Source organism: Engystomops pustulosus, chromosome 7 (assembly GCF_040894005.1).
Source record: "Engystomops pustulosus chromosome 7, aEngPut4.maternal, whole genome shotgun sequence".
NCBI classification, from domain to species: domain Eukaryota; kingdom Metazoa; phylum Chordata; class Amphibia; order Anura; family Leptodactylidae; genus Engystomops; species Engystomops pustulosus.
Window position 1 is genome coordinate 112,137,875 of NC_092417.1, and position 27,958 is coordinate 112,165,832.

At 42.7% G+C, this 27,958-nt stretch overlaps 2 protein-coding genes across 4 annotated transcripts in view; one reads left to right on the forward strand and one right to left on the reverse strand.

Annotated features, from left to right (window-relative positions):
- On the forward strand, nucleotides 1-25,456 carry B3GNT9 (UDP-GlcNAc:betaGal beta-1,3-N-acetylglucosaminyltransferase 9). 2 transcript variants are annotated; one of them, XM_072117600.1, is made up of 3 exons: nucleotides 1-81; nucleotides 202-309; nucleotides 19,939-25,456. In XM_072117600.1, exon 3 carries the CDS (start codon nucleotides 19,996-19,998, stop codon nucleotides 21,220-21,222), a length of 1,227 nt encoding a protein of 408 aa, XP_071973701.1. In that variant the 5' UTR covers nucleotides 1-81; nucleotides 202-309; nucleotides 19,939-19,995; the 3' UTR covers nucleotides 21,223-25,456. The 2 variants fall into 2 exon arrangements, with proteins under 2 accessions (XP_071973701.1, XP_071973702.1); XM_072117601.1 differs by lacking the exons at nucleotides 1-81; nucleotides 202-309 and adding an exon at nucleotides 1,437-1,817.
- The window catches only part of PHAF1 (phagophore assembly factor 1), a 49,034-nt gene continuing 44,216 nt past the window's right edge, over nucleotides 23,141-27,958 (reverse strand). For both annotated transcript variants that reach the window (XM_072117598.1, XM_072117599.1), the window contains exon 17: nucleotides 23,141-27,908. In XM_072117598.1, the coding sequence (XP_071973699.1) occupies nucleotides 27,819-27,908 (90 nt within the window). In that variant the 3' untranslated portion in view covers nucleotides 23,141-27,818. The remainder of the gene's footprint in view (nucleotides 27,909-27,958) is intronic.

Below are 27,958 nucleotides of genomic sequence, written 5' to 3' on the forward strand. Positions count from 1 at the left end.
GGGATTGAAAGGGCAGGGTTAAATAGCCAGACTGCAGAAAGTTGTGCAGAAGCTATGAATAAGGTCTAATCACCGAAACGCGTAAGCTTTGATGCTATTTTTATTCCTTATGCTGTGTCATGTACCATTGTACTCTTTTTTAATGGATTTCAAATAAAATTTTGCTACTTTTTATCCTAAAAACTGACGTCTGATGTCCAGCTGGAAATAGTTCTTTTTCCTGTCTAATGCTGCCTGCACCTGTGACCGAGGTTTGTCCGTGCTGGAGTGTCCAGAGTCAAGACCAAGAGGATTGTTCGAACGGAGAGGGTGAGCTGATTTCACAAAAGTATCTTTGTGATAGTTTTTTCTGTGTTAAAAGGGACTCTATGTGGTCTGTCCACCAAAAACATCCTAATTCGAATCTCTTCTGAAAAGGTGGTCTCTAACCACTGTAGATCGAGGTGTTTTTCCTGCACCATTTTAAGAGCTTCTAAGCGTATCAATCTTTTGGCGGTAATCGGATAATGTATCCTCAACATTCCCTATTCTTGTCTCTGTTTCTCCAACTCTTTTACTAAATTCTCAACACCAAAGGTATCTATTTTTTCTTTCATACTCCCGATTTCCTTCAACTATTGCTAGTTAATATGAATATTTTCCTACTTCTGCGTTACAGAGATACTCAGTGGTACTGCATGGGTCATAAAATCTAGGTATAGGTAGGCCTTAAATAATTACGCTTACTGGTATATCCACTTGCCATTGTCACTCCCATTAGTCTACTTCCCTCTGTTATGCTGGTGTCTACAGTATGAGAACCAACAGCACCTCAGTTTCAGTACTGTAGTAAGAGGTTTGACATGATATTGGTGATAACTGCACTAATGCCTGAATCTACTTACATAAAAGGTAATATAGTTACTGTAATATTTTATTTTTACATAACATTCCTTTCATGCTGATTGACTGGTCCAAAAATTTGCCATTACTAACGTGAGGATCTTAAGTAGCACAGTGACATTTGGCACAAGGGCCAGGCAGGTGTTTCTACATCTGAACCTCACATGACTACATGCCTAGATAAATTATCACTACATAGACATTATGAACTTGATGTGCTCCGTTACCCCTTCCATCTTTCTAGAATCCAGAGAACCTAGTTATAGGGGTGTAACGTAAGGTGGTACAGATGCACCCAGGTGTAGGAACCATCATTACCAGATATCAGTAATGAAACTGATAAAATATTCTGGGGATTATGGGGTTTAGCTCAGATTTTGCTCTGGTGCACATAATCTTCAAGTTAAGACTTTGCTTCTTCTGTATGCTGACACTACATATAAAAGAACACAGAAAAGTTGTAGCATTTGCTTGCTCTCAGGGATGCAAGTCCAATCCTGCCTCTGCATGTCTGGCTCAGACTCAGCTTTTATTCAGGAGGAGAGGCTTATAGAAGTACAGATTGAAACAAATCCAGATGTGCTTTTTAGGCAGTGCTCTGAAAAAGACTTCCCCACAAAGAAAACAAAAGCCTGAGAAGGGCTCTGCATGCAGCAGGAATGGGACATCTGCCACTTTAAGTACCCTTCTCCTCCCCATCATTTCATTCCCCTGACATGTCCAGCCTGGCAAACAATCAGGCCCGGCGTGGGGGATCCATCAACGGTCGAGCTTTCTGCTCTCTACAAAAAAGCTTACAGAACTTCATGCTTTTTGCCACATCACAGACAAGTCTTTGACACATAGCAGGACGGATACAATTTCAGCCCCTGGAGATTCACTAGTTGCCCATGAAGAAACTGGCAGGGGATCTGTCTAATCCAGGAAGTATGATGGTAAGTTATATACTCGCTGGCAGGTTTAACTATGTGGATTTCTATATCTGCTATAGGGACACAGTAAAACATTGAAATATTGAGTTCATGTTACCTCTTCTTTTACTGCAGTTTAAGGTTCCTAAGAGCTAGTTCACACTAAAGATAAAATATGTACTAAATTCCAAATGTATTTTAGAGTATTGTATAGGGTCATCAAATGCATTGATATATTTTATTATGCCATTTACAAACACTGAAGTAGGGTTTCTTGTCATGTCAATATTGGTGAGTGAGTTGTTAAAAAAATAAAAGATACATATGGCATATAGGACAGCAATGGAATACTTCTCAGTGCCCGAGGGCCTTGAATCAAGGACCACCTTTAGTGCCATTTGGCCTGTAGTAAGGTTAGGTGTATACAAGGTAAATGTCCCTTCTTTATACACATTTTCGCTTTAAATGTCCTCATGTCATTTTGAAGAACTAGTTAATATACACTGCAGTGTACATAATGTATATTACGTAAAATAAGCAGGAAAAATTGTGATCAGAAATTAAGTATATTCCTGGCTGAAAATATAATGTACATTACTAATTGTATGATTCTACAACGTTCACAGAAGAGTAACTTTAGGGGTTGCGGTAGATGCAGGTTCATATCAAGAAATATAGTCCAAGATCACTGGCAGATCGAGGAGCACGACTCGGCCGATAGACCGAGATGAGAGAAGAGAAGTAGGGAGGTGCAACATTATGCAGAGCTTTGTGGATGAGGGTTATTATTTTAAACTGTATTTCGGAAGGAGATGGGAAACCAGTACAGTGATTGGCACAAATTGGAGGCATCCGTGTAGCGTTTGTTCTGAAAAACAAGCCTGGCTGCTGCATTAAGAATAAATTGAAGTGGAGAGAGTTAACTAAGTAGAGTGATATTAGTAATTCATAAGGGGGTCCCCACCAGCAATGTACGATAGCTCACAGCAGCACATGACTCAAACATGTGTCAGTGAGAGTGTGCCTCCCAGCCTGCCTGTACTCAATTGCATTTTGCATACAGAGTGACACCTGATGCCCCCCCTTAGAAACTTGCACTGGTTGGCTGAACTGGTTGAAAGTCCTAGTCAATCAGAGTTAGTTTCCTTCTTCACAGATCACTCTGTCCAATCTGTGAGAGGAGAAGAGAGAACTCTGCAGGGAAGCAGTGGTGCATGGGACTAGCATGGCAACTAGGACTAGTAATTAGTACTACTGCCACTGTACTACCACCAGCAAGGCTAAAACCACTGACACTATGACAGCTAGGCCAGCAGCTAGGCTAACATGTAAGCAGGGCAGCAACTTGGAATTTTTGGAACACCCCCACCCCGAACACATGAGTTTCCCATTATATACAGATGAGCAAACTCGGCATTCCCTGTAAATAGATCACCCCAGTACATGCCCCCTCAGTATATAGATAGCTATCCCCAGCATATGCCCCCTTAGTATAAAGATAGATAGTCCCAGCACATCCTCCTCAGTACTTAGATAAATAGCCCCAGTACATGCCCCCTCAGTATTTAGATAGATAGGCCCAGCACATGCCCCCTCAGTATTTAGATAGATAGCCCCAGCACATGTCCCCTCAGTACATATGTTGATAGCCCCAGTGCATGTCCCCTCAGGATAAAGATAGCTCCAGCACATGCCCCCTGAGTATATAGATAGCCCCAACACATGACATCTCAGTATATAGTTTCAGCACATGCCCCCTCAGTATATAGATAGATAGCCCTAGCGCATGCCCCCTCAGTATTTAGATAGATAGCCCCGGCACATGCCCCCTCAGTATTTAGATAGATAACCCCAGCACATGTCCCCTCAGTATATAGATAGACAGCCCCAGTACATATGTTGATAGCCCCAGTGCATGTCCCCTCAGGATATAGATAGCTCCAGCACATGCCCCCTCAGTATATAGATAGCCCCAACACATGACCTCTCAGCATATAGATAGTTTCAGCACATGCCCCCTCAGTATATAGATAGCCCTAGCGCATGCCCCCTCAGTATATAGATAGATAGCCCCAGAACATACCCCTCAGGATATAGATAGCTCAAGCATATGCCCCCCTCAGTATATAGATATATATGACAGCAAAAAAAAACCAACCTTCCTGCACTCCCTGCAGCCTCCTCTGCGATCCTTTTCTTTCAGAGCTCAGACGTTCAGGCAGTGGCAACATCACTGCCTGGGTCCAGTGATCAGCTCTGTGTGCAACTTAAAGATGCACACTGTGCTGATCGCTAATGAGGACCGGGATGGTGCAAGGCAGAGAGGCGCTGGTGGGAGGTAGTGGGTACTGTGACTCCAATGGCCCCACCTTTTTTGCAAAATGGGGGTCCCTATGAAAGCAGTCAAACTAAACCCCCCATGATGGTGGCCCTGCATGTAAATAGAAGTTTAGAATATTAAAGATAATTTAGAATAGTTATGAGTACCACTATTACACTGCTACATCAATGTGGGCCCCTCCATCAGATTTCGAAACACGAGCCTCCACCAACCTTAATAACAATCCTAATCTTTATTTATATAGCGCCATCATATTCCATAGTGCTTTACAAATCATAATGGACACATACAGATAAGATACTACAGATAAGTACAAATAGTCATATGAAACAATAGGAGTGAGGGCCCTGCTGGAGCTTACTGTTTTTGAGACTATGGATATGAATAGAATTAATATGAATTGATAAAATGGATTTTATGTCATTTGTGGATTTTGCAGAAGATGGACATTTCTTACACACAAAATAAGACTTTACAGAGTAATAAAATAGTCAGAAATTGAAACAATGTAGTCCTGTTCTCCAGCTTGTGTAGATCTGAATTTAATTCCCTAAGTGAATATTCAAAAACGTATTTGTTCCAGAAATGTGTTATCATTCAATATCCTTTCTATTCATCTGAATAGGGTGGTTTCTGCAATATGTGAATAGACTTCTGCTTGTCCTCTTACATGAATAGAACAGCCCCTTTAGCCTGATGCTAGGACTGAGGAGTGCTGCTCGATAATGGACCACACTTGTTTGTATCAGCGTTTCATTCACAGTGCTCACTACATTGCTTTAGAGGACATCTACCATCAGTTTACTGATGGTAGATGTGTCCTAATAAAAAGGTGTTCCTCAGGACTTCTTTTATAATAACTCTATATGCTGCAATCATGCAAATATAGAGTTATAAAAGTTATGGTAATAACCCGGGTCGGTAACCAGAGCACCTCAGGGAGCCTCGTGTTTAAATTTATGCAGTCCTCCTGTAGCGAATAAACTAAAATATGAGGTTCCCTGAGGCAGTCGGGTGATGTTGCCTGATGGCCCCAGGGTAGTTATAAAATAAGTCATTTCTCATGAACTTCTTATTAGGACAGATCTTCCATCCATAAACTGATGGAAACAAGCATGTGCCTGGGAGTTCATCTATAGATTAAATGGCTTAACTACTGAGCACCTAACATATATGTGGGTGTCTCAACCCAATAAGCCACGTATTCATATGTTTTAATAGTGAGAGGAGAATCTCCCATGGGAATAGAAGAATGGGCATGGATGATAAAATTCAATTTGCCCGACATGTATCCCTGACACACATCTCTTTGCTCATAGCTTTCGTGTCTAAGGGCAGTTTAGACTTCTTTACTCTGCTTCTTCATACTAAAGGGTTCATCGGTTTCCAACATTCCATGTATAAATCCTGAGCTGCATTTAGTCGCATTATACTCACTCAGCAGACAAATAATTTCCACTTCAGTCATGTTAGACCTCTTGGCTCAGTATCTGAGTTTGATTGTGAAAGAATATCTGGTTCACAGATGAGAAGTTTTTGCCAAATTAACTCCAAAATAAAAAAGATTGATGTTGGAAGACATGAGGTGATGTCACTGCTGAATGTTAGCTTTATAATCATTGCTACATCTTCTAGAGGGAATATAACTAGGCTACAGGATATATGACTGTAGGATTATACCACGTACAATGTGTTAAAGTGCAGTATTGACATAGTTTTATGTCAGAGAACTAAAATATTTTAAGCAACACAATTTCCACATAATCTGTCCTTTTTATTCACACACTTTAGGGGTATTCCCACAAAGACAAGTTTCTTAAATATACTCTGGATAACAAAATAACACATTCTCTAATTGACTGTTATTAACAAAAAATACAGCATTTCACAGATATAATTCCAACCTGTCTCTATCAGTCCTGGTGTACACAATTTCGGTTGCTCCAGGATCCAACTGTTAATCTTCTGACTTTAGGGTCGGAAAGAGATATTGTTCTCTTCTCATGCACAGAGAGACTACTTGCCGGCAAGCACAGGGCGAGGACGGTAAATCTACTAGCTACAGACGTATAAGGTCTTTATCCAGGGGAGGGGGTTGAACAGCAGATCTGACCGTATGTTGTGGCTGAGATGTAGCAGAGCTGAGAATGTAATTGTGTGCTATATGCATATCATGGATCTCTCATCTCTCTTTCTATGTGCCAGATACTATTGAATGTTCAGAAGCTAAATGAAAGTGTATATAAACTTGGACTCTTATGATCTAACCACATTGTCAGCACATAGCATCTCAGACAGCACTAGAGGGATCATAATGTGCTTGCTTAGAGAGTTCCCGCCCACACTCTGGAATTTTATATTGACCAGCCTACGGAGTGATAGGAGCTAAAACAGGAATATCTCAAATTCCCTCTTTTATGTGAAATCTTGCCTGTTTAGCTATAAAAAAAACTCCAAAACCAAGGGAAAATGAGCAGAGAAGATGTGTCAAATTTAGATGCTGGAAGATGAGTATCACTTTTGAAAACACTTTCTTCTGTTCTAAAGCTTCTAAAAACATGTTTCTGTTATATTAAAGATAATAATCTCATCTTTTAGACAGCATCAGGCTTGCGGTTCTGTGAGCTACAGAACTGGAGATACAGGCAGTTAAACACAGTTGGAAATGTGAGCTGCAGATCTTGATCCAGTTCCTGCCTATTTCTTTAACTTTAATCTAAGCCAATGCTTTTGTATATCGACTTCCCTATGTAGAAGTTCGCGATAATGCAATCCAGAATGTGGAAAGCCACAAAAAGTCCTAAAATCTTTCTTTAAAATTCAGTCTGAGCCTTGTCAACCAGTAAAACATTTCACTCCGCAGGGAACACGTCTCTTTTCAGTTAGTCTCAAGATAGATTTATTGTTAGAGATCTTTTCTTTTGCAGGCAAAGGGTTTTCTGTTCACCAATTACCATAATATTAGATCAGTTGGATCTGAAAGCCGCATCCAATGTCCCAGCTGCAGCACAGAGAGCAAGGGATGCGATCCCTTCAACATAACAAGTCACCTAAAAATGTTTTTAACAGGACAATTCTAATTGAGTTCTATACCTGATGTGTTTCTGAATATAGGATTAACCTAAAAAACTTTTCATCTTATCTTCACCTGCTTTAAAGGCGCTACGCTCAGACAGATGCTGCTTTTATTAATAAAATATGTGATATGAGAGAGACAACAGGAAATAGCAGAGTTAAGTCTTTGGGAGTTTTGTTCCTCTGGCTGGGCTCACATCTGCAGGGTTCATGTTTTCTGTCCTGTTCCTTAAGGAGATATATTCCCCTTCCTGACCCAGAATATAAAATGTATATATATAAATAATGGATAATATATCTAATGGAAGTGGTTATAAAATCCATTATCCCTGGCCCTTCGTTTTCGCATTTTCAATTTTTCACTTCCCTCCTTCAAAAATCTTTAACTTTTTTTTAATTTTTCCATGTAAAGAGCTGTGTGAGGGCTTGTTTTCTACATAACAAATTATTCTGGCTATTGATATCTAATATTCCATGGTGTGTACTGGGAAGCTGGAAAAAAATTCCAAATGTGGTGAAATCGATATAGAAAAACACATTTGGGCAATTTACTTGTGTGTCCAGTTTTATGGTATTCACGGTGTTCTCCAATTGACACCTCCCCTTTTATTATTTGGGTCTGTACTAGAGATGAGCGAACACTAAAATGCTCGGGTACTCGTTATTCGAGACGAACTTTTCCCGATGCTCGAGTGCTCGTCTCGAATAACGAACCCCATTGAAGTCAATGGGAGACTCGAGCATTTTTCAAGGGGACCAAGGCTCTGCACAGGGAAGCTTGGCCAAACACCTGGGAACCTCAGAAAAGGATGGAAACACCACGGAAATGGACAGGAAACAGCAGGGGCAGCATGCATGGATGCCTCTGAGGCTGCCTAATCGCACCATTATGCCAAAATTATGGGCAACAGCATGGCCATGACAGAGTGACAGAATGAAGCTAGATAGCATCTAAAACATCCAATAATTGACCCTGACACTATAGGGGACGGCATGCAGAGGCAGCGGCAGCAGCGGCAGGCTAGAGAGTGGCATGGCGACATACCCTAAATGGACTCAGGCTTCAAACCAATGGGTGGCAGAGAGGAACCAAAGGAGGTGAGCAAGAAGCGCTCAAATAATATCGCTACATGATAAAAGTTTGCCAGTATATTTTGTGGATTACACAGCAGGGTGGCGACAAAGTTAACATGGAAGCCATGAAAACAACCCCAAATTCTGCCTGACACAGCTCGTTTGATAAGGGGACCATGTATGCTTACAGTTCATGCCAGTCGCTGCACTTGCTGCCAGTCTCCTTTCGAATAGTTTAAAATAATAATAACCCTCATCCATAAAGCTCTGTATAATGCTGCACCCCCCTACCTCTCCTCTCTTATCTCAGTCTATCGCCCAACCCGTGCTCTTAGATCCGCCAGTGATCTTAGATTAACCTCTACCCTAGTGCGGACCTCCCACTCGCGTCTCCAAGACTTCTCTAGAGCTGCACCAATTCTATGGAATGCTCTGCCCCGGACTATCAGACTAATACCTAACCTCCAAAGTTTCAAACGTGCTCTTAAAACCCATTTCTTTAGGCAAGCCTATAACACTCATTAACTGCATGAAGTTTTAACTCTTCTACTAACCCGTCCTGTGTCGTCCTCCCATCTGTTATCCAGCAACCAACAGGCACCAGACTTCTCTGCAGTCCCATTCACCCTGGACCTGGTATATAAGATGACGGCTGAGTGTTTCAAGCGACAGCAATTCCATTTATTATATTTTTTTCTATTCCCTAAGAAGAATGGCTTGACCATTAAATATTCTTTTACCTCGTGTTACCCCATCATCTTCATAAACCGTAAGCTCTGGCGAGCAGGGACCTCACTCCTGTTGTTCCATACAAATGTTGTGCTCTGTTACATTACATTTGTATTTGTTTCCTATGATTTGTAAAGCGCTGCAGAATATGATGACGCTATATAAATAAAGATTATTATTATTATGGAGGCAGTGAACTAGTAGTAGATTAAAGGTGCTGCAACTATGTTAGTTGGATCTTGTGATGGAGCTGGCGCTCTGCAGCCAGGCGAGCTTTCGCCAATCCAAGCCCCTGTTTCTAGGCTACTCCCCAAACAGCACTTCTAAGAACCTTTTGTATAAGATCAAGTGTAGTAGCGTTCTTATAAGTTTAGGATATGCCGGGTGAGGGGAATGTAAACAGATGCGCAAGAAGCGCTGAAATAATATCCCTAAATGGTAAAAGTTTGCCAGTATATTTTGTGGATTACACAGCAGGGTGGCGACAAAGTTAACAACTTTGATGTGGAATGCCCTGTAATAGCTCTTGGGCGGTGTGCCTTTTATCGCCTAGGCTCAGCAGTTTCAGCACCGCCTGCTGTCGCTTAGCGACGGCACTGCTGCTGTGCCTAGAGCTACCGACTGATGGCGCCATGCCCACGGATGGTAATTCGGAGGAGGAGGAGGTGGAGGAGGGGTGGGAGGAGGTATAGTAGGCCTTTGAGACCTGGACCGAGGTAGGCCCCGCAATTCTCTGCGTCGCCAGTATATGAGCAGCCCCAGGGTCAGACTCGGTCCCAGCCTGCACCAAGTTAAGTGTAGTAGCGTTCTTATAAGTTTGGGATATGGCGGGTGAGGGGAATGTAAACAGATGCGCAAGAAGCGCATGATGCGCATGGAGCTGGCGCTCCGCTGCCAGGCGAGCTTTCGCCAATCCAAGCCCCTGTCTCTAGGCTACTCCCCAAACAGCACTTCTAAGAACCTTTTGTATAAGATCAAGTGTAGTAGCGTTCTTATAAGTTTAGGATATGCCGGGTGAGGGGAATGTAAACAGATGCGCAAGAAGCGCTGAAATAATATCCCTAAATGGTAAAAGTTTGCCAGTATATTTTGTGGATAACACAGCAGGGTGGCGACAAAGTTAACAACTTTGATGTGGAATCCATGAAAACAACCCAAATTTCTGCCTGACACACCTCGTTTGATAAAGGGACGATGTATGGAGGCAGCTATATGGACGACTTTTGGAGGTAGCAATGGAGACAACGTGTGGAGGCTGCTATGGAGACAATTTAATTTGGATAGTGCCTGTATGTGGCAGTCCCAAACATTTTTCAAACCAGAGGAGCAGGTAGGTGGCCCTCCAGTAAAATGGAATAGATTGAGTGCCTGTATGTGGCAGTCCCAAAAATTCTTCAAACCAGAGGAGCAGGTAGGTGGCCCTCCAGTAAAATGGAATAGATTGAGTGCCTGTATGTGGCAGTCCCAAAAATTCTTCAAACCAGAGGAGCAGGTAGGTGGCCCTGCAGTAAAATGGAATAGATTGAGTGCCTGTATGTGGCAGTCCCAAAAATGTTTCAAACCAGAGGAGCAGGTAGGTGGCCCTCCAGTAAAATGGAATAGATTGAGTGCCTGTATGTGGCAGTCCCAAAAATTGTTCAAACCAGAGGAGCAGGTAGGTGGCCCTGCAGTAAAATGGAATAGATTGAGTGCCTGTATGTGGCAGTCCCAAAAATGTTTCAAACCAGAGGAGCAGGTAGGTGGCCCTCCAGTAAAATGGAATAGATTGAGTGCCTGTATGTGGCAGTCCCAAAAATTGTTCAAACCAGAGGAGCAGGTAGGTGGCCCTGCAGTAAAATGGAATAGATTGAGTGCCTGTATGTGGCAGTCCCAAAAATGTTTCAAACCAGAGGAGCAGGTAGGTGGCCCTCCAGTAAAATGGAATAGATTGAGTGCCTGTATGTGGCAGTCCCAAAAATTTTTTAAAACAGAGGACCGGGTAGGTGGCCCTCCAGAAAAATGGAATAGATTGAGTGCCTGTATGTGGCACTCACAAAAATTGTTTCAAACAGAGGACCGGGTAGGTGGCCCTCCAGAAAAATTAAATGCATGAAGTACTATAGCAAGAGCCAGTGGGCCCTGTCAAAAAATAGCCATTTTCCTCTGCTTTACTGTACAAAGAGGAGGAGAAGGAGGAAAATGAGGAGGAGGAGGAGGAGTGGATCAATTATTCAGGTTGAGCTTCCTTCACCTGGTGGAGATTGGAAATTCTGAGAAATCCAGCCTTTATTCATTTTAATAAGCGTCAGCCTGTCAGCGCTGTCAGTCGACAGGCGTGTACGCTTATCGGTGATGATGCCACCAGCTGCACTGAAAACCCGCTCGGACAAGACGCTAGCGGCAGGGCAGGCAAGAACCTCCAAGGCGTACAGCGCCAGTTCGTGCCACATGTCCAGCTTTGAAACCCAGTAGTTGTAGGGAGCTGTGTGATCATTTAGGACGATGGTATGGTCAGCTACGTACTCCCTCACCATCTTTCTGTAAAGATCAGCCCTACTCTGCCGAGACTGGGGACAGGTGACAGTGTCTTGCTGGGGTGACATAAAGCTGGCAAAAGCCTTGTAAAGCGTACCCTTGCCAGTGCTGGACAAGTTGCCTGCTCGCCTACTCTCCCTCGCTACTTGTCCCGCAGAACTACGCACTCTGCCGCTAGCGCTGTCAGAAGGGAAATACTGTTTCAGCTTGTGCACCAGGGCCTGCTGGTATTCATGCATTCTCACACTCCTTTCCTCTGCAGGGATGAGAGTGGAAAGATTTTGCTTGTACCATGGGTCCAGGAGAGTGAACACCCAGTAATCGGTGCTGGAATAAATTCTTTGAACGCGAGGGTCACGGGATAGGCAGCCTAGCATGAAATCTGCCATATGCGCCAGAGTACCAACGCGTAAGAATTCACTCCCCTCACTGGCCTGACTGTCCATTTCCTCCTCCTCCAACTCCTCCAACTCCTCTTCTTCTGCCCATACACGCTGAACAGTGAAGGACTCAACAATGGTCCCCTCTTGTGTCTCGCCAACATTCTCCTCCTCTTCCTCCTCATCCTCCTACACCTCCACCTCCTCCGATATGCGCTGAGAAACAGACCTCAGGGCGCTTTGGCTATCAACAAGGGAATATTCTTCCCCCGTCTCTTGTGACGAGCGCAAAGCTTCCGACTTCATGCTGACCAGAGAGTTTTTCAACAGGCCAAGCAGCGGGATGGTGAGGCTGATGATGGCGGCATCGCCACTGACCATCTGTGTTGACTCCTCAAAGTTACTCAGCACCTGACAGATATCAGACATCCACGTCCACTCCTCATTGTAGACTTGAGGAAGCTGACTGACCTGACTACCAGTTCTGGTGGAAGTTGACATCTGGCAGTCTACAATCGCTCTGCGCTGCTGGTAAACTCTGGATAACATGGTCAGTGTTGAATTCCACCTCGTGGGCACGTCGCACAACAGTCGGTGAGCGGGCAGTTGGAGGCGGCGCTGCGCTGCCCTGAGAGTGGCAGCATCTGGGCTGGACTTCCTGAAATGCGCACAGATGCGGCGCACCTTCGTGAGCAAATCAGACAGATTGGGGTATGTCTTGAGGAAACGCTGCACTATCAGATTTAACACATGGGCCAGGCATGGCACATGTGTCAGTCTGCCGAGTTGCAGAGCCGCCACCAGGTTACGGCCGTTGTCACACACAACCATTCCCGGCTTGAGGTTCAGCGGTGCCAGCCACAGATCAGTCTGCGCTGTAATAGCTCTTGGGCGGTGTGCCTTTTGTCGCCTAGGCTCAGCAGTTTGAGCACCGCCTGCTGTCGCTTAGCGACGGCACTGCTGCTGTGCCTAGAGCTACCGACTGATGGCGCCGTGCCCACGGATGGTAGTTCGGAGGAGGAGGTGGAGGAGGGGTGGGAGGAGGAGGAGGCATAGTAGGCCTGAAACACCTGGACCGAGGTAGGCCCCGCAATCCTCGGCGTCGGCAGTATATGAGCAGCCCCAGGGTCAGACTCGGTCCCAGCCTCCACCAAGTTAACCCAATGTGCCGTCAGCGATATATAGTGGCCCTGCCCGGCAGCACTCGTCCACGTGTCCGTGGTCAGGTGGACCTTGTCAGAAACGGCGTTGGTCAGGGCACGGATGATGTTGTCTGACACGTGCTGGTGCAGGGCTGGGACGGCACATCGGGAAAAGTAGTGGCGGCTGGGGACCGAATACCGAGGGGCGGCCGCCGCCATGAGGTTGCGAAAGGCCTCGGTCTCTACTAGCCTATAGGGCAGCATCTCCAGGCTAAGCAATCTGGAGATGTGCACATTAAGGGCTTGGGCGTGCGGGTGGGTTGCACTATATTTGCGTTTCCGCTCCAGCGTCTGGGGTATGGAGAGCTGAACGCTGGTGGATGCTGTGGAGGATCGTGGAGGCGACGATGGGGTTTTTGTGCCAGGGTCCTGGGCAGGGGGCTGACTAGCAGCTGACACAGGGGAAGGAGCAGTGGTGTGCACAGCCGGAGGTGAACGGGCTTGTTGCCACTGAGTGGGGTGCTTAGCATTCATATGCCTGCGCATACTGGTGGTAGTTAAGCTAGTAGTGGTGGAACCCCTGCTGAGCCTGGTTTGGCAAATGTTGCACACCACAGTCCGTCGGTCATCCGGTGTTTCCTTAAAGAACCTCCACACTTCTGAAGATCTAGCCCTCGCCGCAAGAGCCCTCACCACGGGAGCTTCACTAGTTGACAGTGGCGCTGATGCACCAGCTCTGGCCCTGCCTCTCCGTCTGGCCCCACCACTGCCTCTTCCAACCTGTTCAGGTCGAGGACTCTCCTCCGTCTCAGAAGCACTGTGTTCACCCGGCCTCTCAACCCAGCTTGGGTCTGTCACCTCATCATCCTCCGATCCCTCAGTCTGCTCCCCCCTCGGACTTCCTGCCCTGACAACAACTTCCCCACTGTCTGACAACCGTGTCTCCTCATCGTCGGACACCTCTTTACACACTTCCACTACGTCAAGAAGGTCATCATCACCCACAGACTGTGACTGGTGGAAAACCTGGGCATCGGAAAATTGCTCAGCAGCAACCGGACAAGTGGTTTGTGACTGTGGGAAGGGTCCAGAAAACAGTTCCTCAGAGTATGCCGGTTCAAATGGCAAATTTTCCTGGGAGGGGGCAGACTGGGGGGGAGGAGGCTGAGGTGCAGGAGCTGGAGGAGTGGGGATTTCGGTGACATGGGTGGACTGCGTGGAAGACTGACTGGTGGTGGACAAATTGCTCGAAGCATTGTCAGCAATCCACGACATCACCTGTTCGCACTGTTCTGGCCTCAACAGTGCTCTACCACGAGTCCCAGTAACTTCAGACATGAACCTAGGGAGTGTAGCTCTGCGGCGTTCCCCTGCTCCCTCATCAGCAGGTGGTGTCTCACCCCGCCCAGGACCACGGCCTCTGACCCCTGCAGTAGTTGGACGCCCACGTCCCCGCCCTCGTCCTCTACCCCTAGCCCTCGGGTTAAACATTTTTAAAATGAGAGTTATAACTTTTTTTTTTTTTTTTTTTGTGTTTTTTTTTTTTTTTTGTGTTTTTTGTTTTTTTTTGAGTTTTTAAAACCAAACAATCCTATCCTATTGCTATGGCTATTTTCTAGCCAAGTATCAAAGGAAGCACACTACTATGCCAGATGAGATGACACTGAGTTAGTGCCTAATAGAAATCCAACCCCTACTGAATTTTGCCACTTCGGCCTTTGCTATGGATATGTGCGCCACTAAGCGCAGAACACAGCAGTCGCAAGTCTCACTACAAATTGCTCAGAATTGGCAAGTACATGCACTGCAGAAACTACAGCCACCAGCAGATCAACCAGAAATCAAATATATAGAACGCTACTGTAGGCTTCAAGAAGCTGTTTGTATTCTCCTATGGCTATTTTCTAGCCAAGTATCAAAGGAAGCACACTACTATGCCAGATGAGATGACACTGAGTTATTGCCTAATAGAAATCCAACCCCTACTGAATTTTCCCACTTCGGCCTTTGCTATGGATATGTGCGCCACTAAGCGCAGAACACAGCGGTCGCAAGTCTCACTACAAATTGCTCAGAATTGGCAAGTACATGCACTGCAGAAACTACAGCCACCAGCAGATCAACCAGAAATCAAATATATAGAACGCTACTGTAGGCTTCAAGAAGCTGTTTGTATTCTCCTATGGCTATTTTCTAGCCAAGTATCAAAGGAAGCACACTACTATGCCAGATGAGATGACACTGAGTTATTGCCTAATAGAAATCCAACCCCTACTGAATTTTCCCACTTCGGCCTTTGCTATGGATATGTGCGCCACTAAGCGCAGAACACAGCGGTCGCAAGTCTCACTACAAATTGCTCAGAATTGGCAAGTACATGCACTGCAGAAACTACAGCCACCAGCAGATCAACCAGAAATCAAATATATAGAACGCTACTGTAGGCTTCAAGAAGCTGTTTGTATTCTCCTATGGCTATTTTCTAGCCAAGTATCAAAGGAAGCACACTACTATGCCAGATGAGATGACACTGAGTTAGTGCCTAATAGAAATCCAACCCCTACTGAATTTTCCCACTTCGGTCTTTGCTATGGATATGTGTGCCACTAAGAGCTAAACACAACGGTAGCAAGTCCCCCTGCTAATTCCTCACAAAATGGTAATAGATGCAAATTAAAATAAAAAAAGTAGAACGTTATTGTAGCCCTAAGAAGGGCTGTTGGGTTCTTTGAGAATCACTCCTGCCTAACAGTAAGCTAATAGAACACCCTAACGCTTTCCCTGACCAGCAGCAGCTCTCTCCCTAGCGGCATCCAGAGACAGAATGATCCGAGCAGCGCGGCCAGCGGCTAGTCTATCCCAGGGTCACCTGATCTGGCCAGCCAACCACTGCTATCGACGTGTAAGGGTACCACGTCATGCTGGGTGGAGTGCAGAGTCTCCTGGCTTGTGATTGGCTCTGTTTCTGGCCGCCAAAAAGCAAAACGGCGGGAGCTGCCATTTTCTCGAGCGGGCGAAGTATTCGTCCGAGTAACGAGCAGTTTCGAGTACCCTAATGCTCGACCGAGCATCAAGCTCGGACGAGCATGTTCGCTCATCTCTAGTCTGTACCAAATTTATATGATTATTATTATCTTTTAGTAGATCTAAAAATTTTAATCTTTTATGCAAAACAATTGTTCATTTTGCCATATTCTGAGGCCAATAACTTTTTCATACTTCAATGTAAGGAGCTGTCATAAGGTGTAATTCTTTGCAGGATGAGATGACATTTTCATCTACCATTATGGGGACTGTACAATGTTTTGATTTTTATGCAAAAAAGTTGGACATTTGGGGACTATTTTCTGTTTCTTTGGGACGCAACAACACCTAACATGTTTATGATATCATTTGGTTATTTTTATATCAGTTCTAAGGATAGGAGGTGGTTTGAACTTTTAGGTTATTTTATTTTTTTATATTTCTACTGTATTTTCTACTGTATTTTAGACCCCCTAGGATACTTGAACCCCAGGTGCTCTAACTGATCCTAACATATACTGCAATATTACAGTGTGCCACAGGCACAGTGTTACAGATTGTGCTGAATGACATGCCAGGGAGTCTCACAAAGACTCCTGGCTGTCAAAGCAACGGTTCAACATCCCACATGACGTTAAAAGGAGCGACGAACTGGCCCAAGATGGCGGCGCCCACACACTGTGGGCAATTAAATGCTCCCAGCGGCTTTGCCGGAAGGCGTTTAAATAGTTAACACTCGCAATTGGTACCAGCAGAGGCGTTAGTGGTTCACATTGTCTGCTTTATGCAGAAATCACCGAATGTGTATGAAGAGGACTCAATTTGTAATTGTACAGTACTCTTTTTTTAAGCCAAAAGGAGATGTTTATCTGAAATGCATACTTGGTCACACAATAGCTATCTATCACCTTAATTTCGATGATACTTCTGTTTCTTTAGTCCATCCATCCATTCCATTTATTTCTTTGGTTGTCTGCCTTAATAACTCAAACTTTTCTATACCCTGGTGCCCTAACCTGTAAACCCAAATCCTTGTACAATATTCAAAGTGTTACACCTAGGTTTATCTCTTGTAGAGCAGGATTTTTAGGAATTTAAAGTAGATACAACTCCTGATTGGACTTCAAAGGGACACAGGGTGAGTGTCTATATACAGTCATTGCAAACTTCAGTGTACACATATACAGTATAGGGAAAGCAGCCAGTGTGCGCAGGGTCACCAGGACTTCTGTTGTCTTGTATAGGAGTAGGAATTTACTCAGCTTTTAACCAAGAATTACCATACTATTTCTAATCAATGAAATTCAATCTATTTCACAGAGGCCAGCTTTTATTCCTCATCTTATTCTACTCTCAGATAAGGAAACACGAACAGGCTCAATATTTTCAGTAAATTTTTCTTCATATGACCAAAAAATGTGATCTCGAATTTGATAGATATTCCATAAGCAAATCCAAATGAACAGTTTTACTGTCTTAAGAACTGCACTAATGCTGATGCCAATGGAAAGTAACCTTTAGGCAAATGAGATTTGTCTGAAAAGATAATCATTTCTGATCTATCCATGTAGTGGGAATCCCTCTCCTGCAGAGACTAGCAGGGATTGGCATCCAGCAATGCTTCCTCCTCTCAGACACTCATAAAGTTCACACTTTGGTTTTAAGCCTCAGACCTGGGAAATAAATTCTCTCTGTGCTCCTGAATGTTCCACTGCACATGGCTACACTAATGTACCAACGAAAGTGGCAGTCTTCTTCCAGAGTCTGGGAAGTAAGTCTTTCCAGAAAACTGATTTAACGGGAAAGTCACATGAGTTTAGAAACTCTACTTTCCATAACCAGGCCAGTTTCCAGAGACAGTTCCCAGCTGTTTCTGCCAGAACATACATTGCAGCTTGTTACGGCTGACTCACATAAAACATTCACTCTTTGCTGCCTGGGGACCAATCTGTACACATTAAGTTATATTTTTACAAGTTTGACTATTTATATCAGGGGAATCTTAAAAACATTTTAGACTTCCTTCATGGATTCAAGCTGCATCTCTCTACTAACTGCTACAACTGCTGTTTTTCTACATTGATAGGAGCCAGCCATGTAGATTGTACAATGTACATTTCCAGTAACATGAAATTTATTTCTATGTTTTGTTTCAATATCAACGATTAGATGAAATATTTATAACCTTTGGGATGTTTGTTAAATCAAAGAGTGACCCTTTAACTGCTAAGGGTTAATTTTCCACAGTCAAATCAATGCTTCCCATATGCTAATACAGGTTAAAGGGGTTGTTCAAGGTTATGGAAAAATCCTTGGGTGGCTGAGATGGGGCGGGTAAAAAAAAAATAAACATGCACTTACCTCCTGGCACCCTCTAGACATCCAGCACTGCGATCTCTCCGGTCGTTGTCCCATGTAAACAAACAGGGGCATGAAAGCCGCGCCATGCATAGTTTCCTGCCATCCGAGGTGGCTGACCACACCCACCTGTCCCTATTTCTAGCATTGTATCTTGCAGGATGGGTCGGCTTAGCTTCTGTGCCCTTTTCTTTACTTAGGGCACAAACATCATCAAAATCTTGGAAATGTGGTGGATATATCAAGGGGAGTGTGTAAATGATCTCCACAAAGGCTAATTTTAAAAAAAATATTTTTTTTTCCTTTTTTTTTTATTCTCAAGGAGGTGAACTGCATTTTGACAATAAGATGCTCTCCCATGACATAGGAATAGAACTTCATAGGCCTGTGCAAATCTACAGATCACTAGATTCATGTAAAATTTATATTTTAGAATTAACAATAATAATACTTAATTTATACAGCGCATACAGATTACGTAGCGCTGCACAGAGCTTGCCAAATCGGTCCCTGTCCCCAATGGGGCTCACGATCTAATTAACCTATCAGTATGTTTTTTTAAATGTGGGAGGAAACTGGAGGAAACACAAGAAAACATGGAGAGAACATACAAACTTTGCAGATGTTGACCCTGGGATTTGAACCCATGTCCCCAGCACTGCAAGGCTGTAATGCTTTCCACTGAGCCACCATAATCCACGTTATCAATTTGTGTTGTATCTTTAACACCGATGGATCTTTAAAGGAGGGCTTCCTATCCACCTAGGTGGTCACGTTCACTACATTACTCACATTGTCCACTAGGCTGCTCTACCTTCAGCTTACCATTCCAAACACATCCTCCTCCATAGGAAGATGGCTTTTCATTGTGTGCTAAAACCTAAAAAAAAAAAAGTTCTGCATTCCCGATTAACTTGGTGTCCATGTTTCTAAAAACAGACTGATTTGATGACCTTTGTTAGTCCTGACAATGAGTGCTGTTTTGATACGGATTGGATTCTTCCCATATTATTTACAAATTATAGCTGAAGTCCTGAATCTTTTGTGACATGCTCTAACCTACAGCTTGTCTTTTGACTACACGTGCACCACCTCCCCTGACATTGGTTGGCTTCTGCCTATTCTATAGTACTCTTCACTAGCGTCTCTGGACTTCCCTGCGTCAGCTTCCTGGTGACAAGCTAACATATATCACACCACTTGAGGATAACCCAAGCCAAACTGGTTATGTGGGACAATGGTTCCACAACTCATTGCAGCAGAATGTTCTTACTTTCCATAAAATAGAATCCAAGCATGTGTTGCTTTATTTTAGCAACACATTTATGCTTTGCAATTTATATTATTCCTCAGCCATACAAAAGATTGCCACCAAATAACACCAAATAATCCATATATCAGTTAAATTTTTCCTTGTAGTGGTCCGACCAGATTACATCCAAGGGTATGTAATGATATGCTCCCCCCATAACCAGTCTGCTTAATTACCTGTTTTCTTTTTATTTCAGATGTGTTTGAACGAATCTTGACCAGAGAAACCTTTGCAATCTAATGGTGAGACAACAATGAGAGTTCGGCTAAAGGGAGATGTCTTCTGCACCTTATTCTTGGTGATTGTTCTGTGTACTTTACTTTACACTTCGTTGAGACCAACACAAAAAATCTCTCCACCCAAGCCAAAGAAGTCTGTAATCTCTTTGCAGACTAAGAAACCGAAGTCCTTCTTGGAATCTGAGGATAGCGTGAATGAAGTCAAAGTACTCTCTGATGCGTACAATGCCCAGGAGGCAAGTGAAGAAGTTAAACCCTCCACTTCCATGGTGACGGCACCACCTTTTGACTTTCAACAATATCTTAGAAACAAAGATTACCGCAATTTTACCCTACTAATAAACCAGCCAAACAAATGTAACAAACCATCAAATGAATCTTTCCTTCTTATTGCTGTAAAATCCATTGTGGAAGATTTTGATCGACGTGAAAGTGTCCGCAAGACCTGGGGAAGAGAAGGGGTCATAAATGGAGCAAGGGTACGAAGAGTCTTCCTTTTGGGGACTCCAAGGAATAAAACAGCAATATCCATGTGGGAATCTCTCATGCAACAAGAAAGTCATTATTACAAAGATATTCTGCTATGGGATTTTCTTGATACATTTTTCAATTTAACCTTAAAAGAGATCCACTTCCTTAGCTGGGCAGAGAAGTATTGCAGCAATGTCAAATTTATTTTCAAAGGTGATGCTGATGTATTTGTCAATGTAGAGAATCTAATTCATTTCCTGCAGACTCAGGATCCATCTGGAGACTTGTTTGTTGGGGATATTATAAACAATGCTAAGCCAATACGGTCAAAGAAAAGCAAATACTTCATACCAGAGACAATGTATGGATTAGGAATGTATCCAGCATATGCAGGTGGAGGAGGATTCCTAATGTCGGGTGTCACAATGAAAAAACTTTCCGATTCCTGCAATGAGGTTGAGCTTTTCCCCATAGATGACGTGTTTCTGGGCATGTGCTTGCAAAGGATTAATCTCACGCCAGTGCTTCATTCTGGCTTTAAAACATTTGGTATTCCAAAACCTTCAGCTGCTCCCAATTTACAGACATTTGACCCTTGCTTCTACCGGGATTTAATGGTGGTGCACAGCCTGAAGGCAGCAGAGATATGGTTGATGTGGAATCTCCTCCATAGCCAACAACCACCATGTTCTCAAAGGCAAAGAATAAAAAAACCTTTCCACTGGAAAAGAAAGAAGGCAAAGCTACCAGTCAAGGCAGTAACCAGCTGAAACATCATTATGGATAAAAATCATGGTCATCTTATTTACAGGATCTACCATGATTTAGGGTCATTCATCTGAACCCTATACACAGGAAAAGAAGGGTCCCAGAACATTGGCCAAAAGCCAGTTTAGGTCCAGGCTTTAAACTGGTTTAAAGAATCTCAGTATCAATTTTTTCTAAAAAATTTCTGATTACATTCATGTAATCCTATTTACTCATGCAAAGGCTTCCAGCACATGTCCGTGGGTCTGTTTTTGTGGTCCATATACCATCAGTATGTTTGTCTGCAAAATACAAAAAATGACTGTGTGTCATCTGTTTTCTTTTGCAGTTTTGAGGAAAAGAAAATCTGGCAAATGATATCACTTGCTTTCCCCAAGCCCTTGGAAGGTCATGATTATTAAATAGCAACTGATCCACAAAAGGACTGCAGAGAGATGACACTTGTTATCTGTAGTTTTCTTGTTCCCATAGACTTCTATGTCACAAACATGGACAGGAATAGGACCTGCTCCTAGTTTTCAACATCCCCTCTTGAATCCATTAAAAAAAAAATGTTCATGTGCATGGGTCCATTGAAATTACTGTTTCAGTATGCCATGCGAAAAAAAATGGATAACACATGGACGAAAACAACGTTTCTGTTCATATAGCCTAATAATACTAGGGTCAGGGCTACACCTTTTTATTTTGGAACACAAAGTGCTGTTATATACCAATGCATTCAATAGTCAGTTAATTCACTAGTACCGTAATTTAGTTTTGTAATATTTACATTTTCGGAGAATAAAAAATGTATAACAATTGAGGTTTTCGTTACTTGATAGAAAGGACATCTTGCCACAAAGTCGAGGGTTAACTCCAGCCTTACCGAAAACCTGTGGCACATGGCTCCTCTGTTTCACATAAAAATATTCTATATAGTAATCCCAGTGTTGGATTTTGATGGTAGATTCCCTTTATGATCCCATAATGATAAAACATGGACACTTACTCATTGATCCAGGCAATGTGACTGCGGTAATCTTCTTATATTTGTTATCCATGGCCTCCTCCTTCTAAAATCAACTTTTACAATTACGAGCGAGAAGGACTCTGTCAGAGCCCCTATGTACAGCTGCAGATTCCAGGCTGTTCTCGCTATTCTCTCCTGGCTAGTGTCCGCCTCTTCCTGCTTTATTCTCATGGTAGCAGCACACAGTGGGAGGCGTGAGGAGCTTGTCATAGTGTAACAGGCTATGGAACCAGATCATGGAGGGGCTCTGGAAGCATAATTTTAAAATTTGAACTTGATGCACATGTGTCTTTTTTCAACCTTATAAACTATGGAAAGAGTTGATTTAAGAAGAAGGACAACAAATATAAAGATTACCATAGTCATATTGCCTGGATCTATGAGGAAGTGCCCCTGCTTAATTTTGATAATAGATTTCCTTTAAGTGATCAGACTAGAAAGAGATGGATAAAATATTGGGGGAATATACTTACCTATGGACGAAATGCTAGTAGGCAAAGCTTGTGTAACCAACTTGGTATAAACCTTGACCTAGGTGGGTGCATTGAGGCCTCGCCATTGTGGAATTCCTTTTTAGAGTAAGTTTTTGGAGGAGAAGTCAGTGGGTATAGTAACTGTCCGTTCCTATATCTTGAGGGATAATCAGCAAACTGTAAATTATCTCTGATGGTTTAGGAATCTGTGTACTGCAGCAGTGATGATCTCCGTTTTCTTCTTCATATATAAATCATTGCAGTAGTGCAGTTGTTTCACATATTGCAGCCCGATTGTTCGTGTAGCTAGGCTTCTAGTGTAACAGATGGCAGACTAACAGGCATCCTATGCAACTACAGTAGTGAGAATTATTTCAGAATGTCCTGTGCACTCACAGCAACACACATACAAAAATCACTGAAGAAAGAGCAGGATTTGTGACCAAGGGTCTCCCTTTATTGACCAGTGGGTACACATGCTTTTCCAGGCTATTTCAGAGTATTTATCAAAAATTATATATATAGAATTGTAAAACAAAACGAAAAAAAAAAATCATGATCACAAACACCCTTATATTCAATTGTAATGAAACGATTCCTGAACTGACCCTTTACAGAAAAAAAAACGGCACAACATAAAATCTTAGTGAAACCCACAATTATTTCTAAATGTCTTATCCATAAAGTGATTCTGTTTATTGGCCCAAAAAATGTATAGCAGTTTCTATCTTAAATGGACAGGTGATGTTACCATGACCTACAGGGCATAATACTTTGAGGGATGTGCAATGTAAACAAGTATAGACATGAGCAGCAGTTTATACTACCAGAGGAGGTTTCCCCAGGACTAGAACACAAGTGGAGGGTAATATGTGTAGCATGTTGTGTGCTACAACCTTTCAGTCTAAGGCTCAAAACAACAAAACACCCATTTAGTGTGTAGATAGAAAGATGGTGTAAAAGTTTTGGTTTGAACCCACCATCCACATCAATATATCGCATAGAAAAATGGTTTCAATATTGTCAGTCATGTGTGTAAATGCGTGGTTACTAATGTGTATGGGGTTTGGGAACTTTGCAAATCCTTGGCAGTGTGTAGAACAGGTATTCATGTACATAGGAAGGTGGTTATTTTTTCATCAAATCCCCCTGTCTGGCATTGATAACAGTGAGCACTGCATGTAAGGTAGCGGGCCCCAAACCATTAGGGCAGTCCGAGGATGTTAGATTTACATTTCTACATGCTGTTCACGAGCACACAGATAATTAACATGGCAGCAATGGTATGTTTCAGTCTCCCTGCAAAAACCCTCACCATAACTACCCCCCACACCAGTCCCATGTTCCCAGTATAACTATGTGTCTTTAGTGGATGGAGAAAAATTGATTCAACCACTTAGATTGTAGAAGGGATAAACTAGATCAAATTGGTTGTGTTTAGGAGGTGCTCAGATGAAGATTTCTGGGTCTGCACACAAATATAAATGTCTATAGGAAACTTAAAGGTGTTCTGGCTCATGTTACTATACAAGGTCATGCTCATGGGGCTGGCTCACCGATCAATGTGCTGGCCCAAACACTAGACTCCCAACATTATCTCTTCAACCACCCCACTGAACTACTGTCCCATACTGTCAATTTTCATCCATAAAAATTACATTGATGATGGATGGATTATAGCAAGACAGTGGGACAAAATTGCTTATTCTAATAAGCTAGTAGAGTTCCAAGGGGCAAAATTCACAAGATCATCTAATCATGGCTAAATAAACCTTAAAAAAACCTTTTAAGAGAAAAATTCTGATAACCACTGACCCATAAATTTCAAACGTGGGTGTCTGTTGGATGAGTTTGGAGAGTGGTAGTAACAAACATAATACCCAACTGGGATGCAATACTGGCACTTATCCATAACCTGTCAAAATGTTTCGTGCTGTGACATCACTGAAGGTAAGTTAATATAACTTTTCATCTTACAAAGTATCGGGATCATTCACATTCAATTTTTTTTTAAATCTATAACCTTTGGCAGTCATTGGTACAAAGGGCATACAATCAGTGCAAACCTGATCCTGGGATATGAGATGCCTGAAAAAGGAAGACAATATTACTTAAGACAATTGCTGCATCACCATCGTCCTGGGGGTCCTCTCCTCTTTTTTCATTCTGGCTCTTATGCTGACAAATTGATTTAGTCTACACAGAAATTAGTCTTACAAAAAAGATCATATATACAAAAATCTGTACACTATTGTTTTGTGGAAAACACACAAAAATTCTAGTCATATATCACAAGTTGTTAGAGCAAAATATTACAAATGGGATACATTATACCCCCTCACTCCCACCCCAGTATCCCAGGGTAATTTTGGGCCAAGTTTGGTTGAAGGCTGATTTTGTCATAGAATTAACATGCCTCAATATCAGGTTGAGCAGTTTTTCACATGCTGGGAATAATGGTGGATCACCACATGATGCTGAAGGATTTACAGAGGACACAGGCAAGACAAGGCTTAATATAAATACAAATCTCCGAAGACCTAACATAGTTCTCCCCTACTTGATCCTTTTTCATCTTATCTGTCTAAATCTAGTGTTGTGTCACAAAAAATCTGTATAACAAGTATTAAAAACGTCACTGTTCACATGTACGTAAAATATCTTTTTCCAGCGACGGCACTGTAAAGTGCGCACCATACCGTGCTGTGCACAATGCTAGCATACGACCGCCATATGCTTGTGTGTGATAGGGGCCTAAGGCAAAACATCTGACGTACATGCTGAACAAGTCTTTGGCTATTGTCTAAAAGAAAGGGTAATTATTACAGTAATGCATTGGTGGGATGTTTGGCCTCAGTCTTAAGCACTGTACCAATGTATAGAAGAAGTTATCCATACATATTACAACCCTCATGGAGCACTGAAAGAAAGATGTCATAATGTGAGATAAGGTGTAATTGTTTTTTGTAAAAAAATGATGAAGCTTCCCTAAAGAAAATAAGTAACTTCCCATCTACTAGTAATCATGAACAATGACAATAAACAAAAATATATACATATCAACATCTACACAGACGTAAAAGAAAAATCTAGAGCAGAGATGAATTGATTTGTTAGAGAGGGAGGGGAGAGTGCGAATTCCCACTGTATAAATATTTACTCCGCTCAATTTGTGAGCATCCATAATGATCCTGTGTGTTCACTGAACACACTGACTGATCAAGTAAAGTGTATGTAGTGCAAATGGTTAAAAAAAATATAGGCAATGAGCACTTTATGTCAGGTGCTTCTCCTCACCAATGAGGCAGACCACAAACAGTGTGGGGTCCCATACTACTCATGAGAGGAACACAAACCCAAAAGACCCTGTTAAAGTGCACCCAAAACCTTAAGACAGTAGAGGAAGCCATTCTGTGAAAAGCAAAGGTATCTTCTTTTAATCGGAGACATCAGAGACATGCACACGCACAGCACAGAATCACCTCCCCCACAAAATTTAGGTGATGGAACCACTTTAAAGTGCAGAGTACAAATGTACCAATACCCAATGCAAGAATTCCAATTCCCTGAAGTATCGGCAATGCTGTTTGGCAGAAAATGTAGAAAGAGGATCTTACTTAAGGACATATCAACCTTTGTTAATCACTTTCTACCGTTTCATCTAGGTTCACCCATATAGGACAGTTGTGTAAGCAACTAATCCTTACACACACCAAGTTTTATAGAGCTGCACTCACAATTCTTCTACTTTCCATAACAGAGCAAAAACTCCTATAATGAAGGGAGGCAGATTACTGTACAGATTCTGGTGACAGGCCTATACAGTACTCTGAAGCTTGAAGAATTGTAAATGTAGCTCTGATCACATAAATTATGGAAAAAAAAGTATAATCAAATGTAAAAAAAAACTTTCTATGCAAAGTAATTCTGTGTGTGAATTACAGAATCATGTTCTACTGTGGATAAGCAGGAGTCAGTCAACATTTCTGATGCCTCAAAACTGTTGATTGTGTAATAGAGGGGATGGGGAGAGCGGAGTAAACAATCCATGGATGCAAGTTTATACAGGCTGCATTTTCAAGATCAAGGAGGCAGCCTGCTCATGTGCCGTGCCCCAGACTTCAATGTGCTCAATGCACCTCAACACTCTGTTTGGGGTTTCTTATCAGGAGATTAGGGCCTCACTCAGAACAAAGGGGCGTCCAGTGCAAAGAACCCAGTGCACTGCACATAAAGGGTGCTGGCCTGAAAAGCACCCGAGACTGCAGGTTACAGTCACATAAATTGTATTTCCATTACCGTAGGTATGTTTAAACTGCTCTCACTCTCCTCTATATCCTGTAGCAGATGTAAATCTGCTGTGAATCTTATCCTTTATAGAACATGACAAATAAAAGTACATTCTCTAAGCACATGGAATTTTTAATTACCGTACTGACATTTTAGGTAAAACCTTGTCATTATGTTCTATATAACTCCATTTTTAAGAATACTTCCCTTTTAGACTTGCCTAAATGCATCAATTATTCTGGAGCATAATACAATGATCCAAAAAAAAAAAAAAAACATCTCAACAGCATCAGTGCCAATGACTTCTGCCTTATGTGGAGAAAAAGTATACATCTTCTATGTACAAGACAGATTCTGATGGTAGTTTGTGTGTAATTGAATCTTAAAGTCACATGATGCATTACCTGAATATGTGGCTGTATATATAAATCTATGCATATATACAAACACACCAATTACATGTCAGACTGTCCTTAACCACAGAGATATCAATGTGTTTACATACCCATGGATATTAATATACACAGATGTGACTATCACATGAATTCAATAACACTAACACAAAGGCTTCTTAAGCCCTGTTGCTGCACGTGGCTCGAGCTTGTTTGTGCTTTTACACGCAGCAGAGGCCCTGACATTCTGCAGTAGAGGCTACAAGGACACGGAGGGCACGCTGGCTGCGAGAAGGATGTCTGGCAGGAACTGGAAAGAGGCGACCACCGCAGACACCCACATACCATGCAACGCTGCACGGCCAACAGTGGGTATCTGTCAGCAAGTGAAGGCACGCTGGGCAGTACCACCCCACCCGCTGTTCTCTTGCTTACTGGCTCAGCTCAGATGATTTCTGATGCACAGTAGATCTTGGGGCTCCGTAAAGGGTAACTGATGCTATGTGGTTGTTTTGCATGACCTGCAATGAAAAAGCCCAACAATACGATTAGTATTTCGTTTATTATCTTC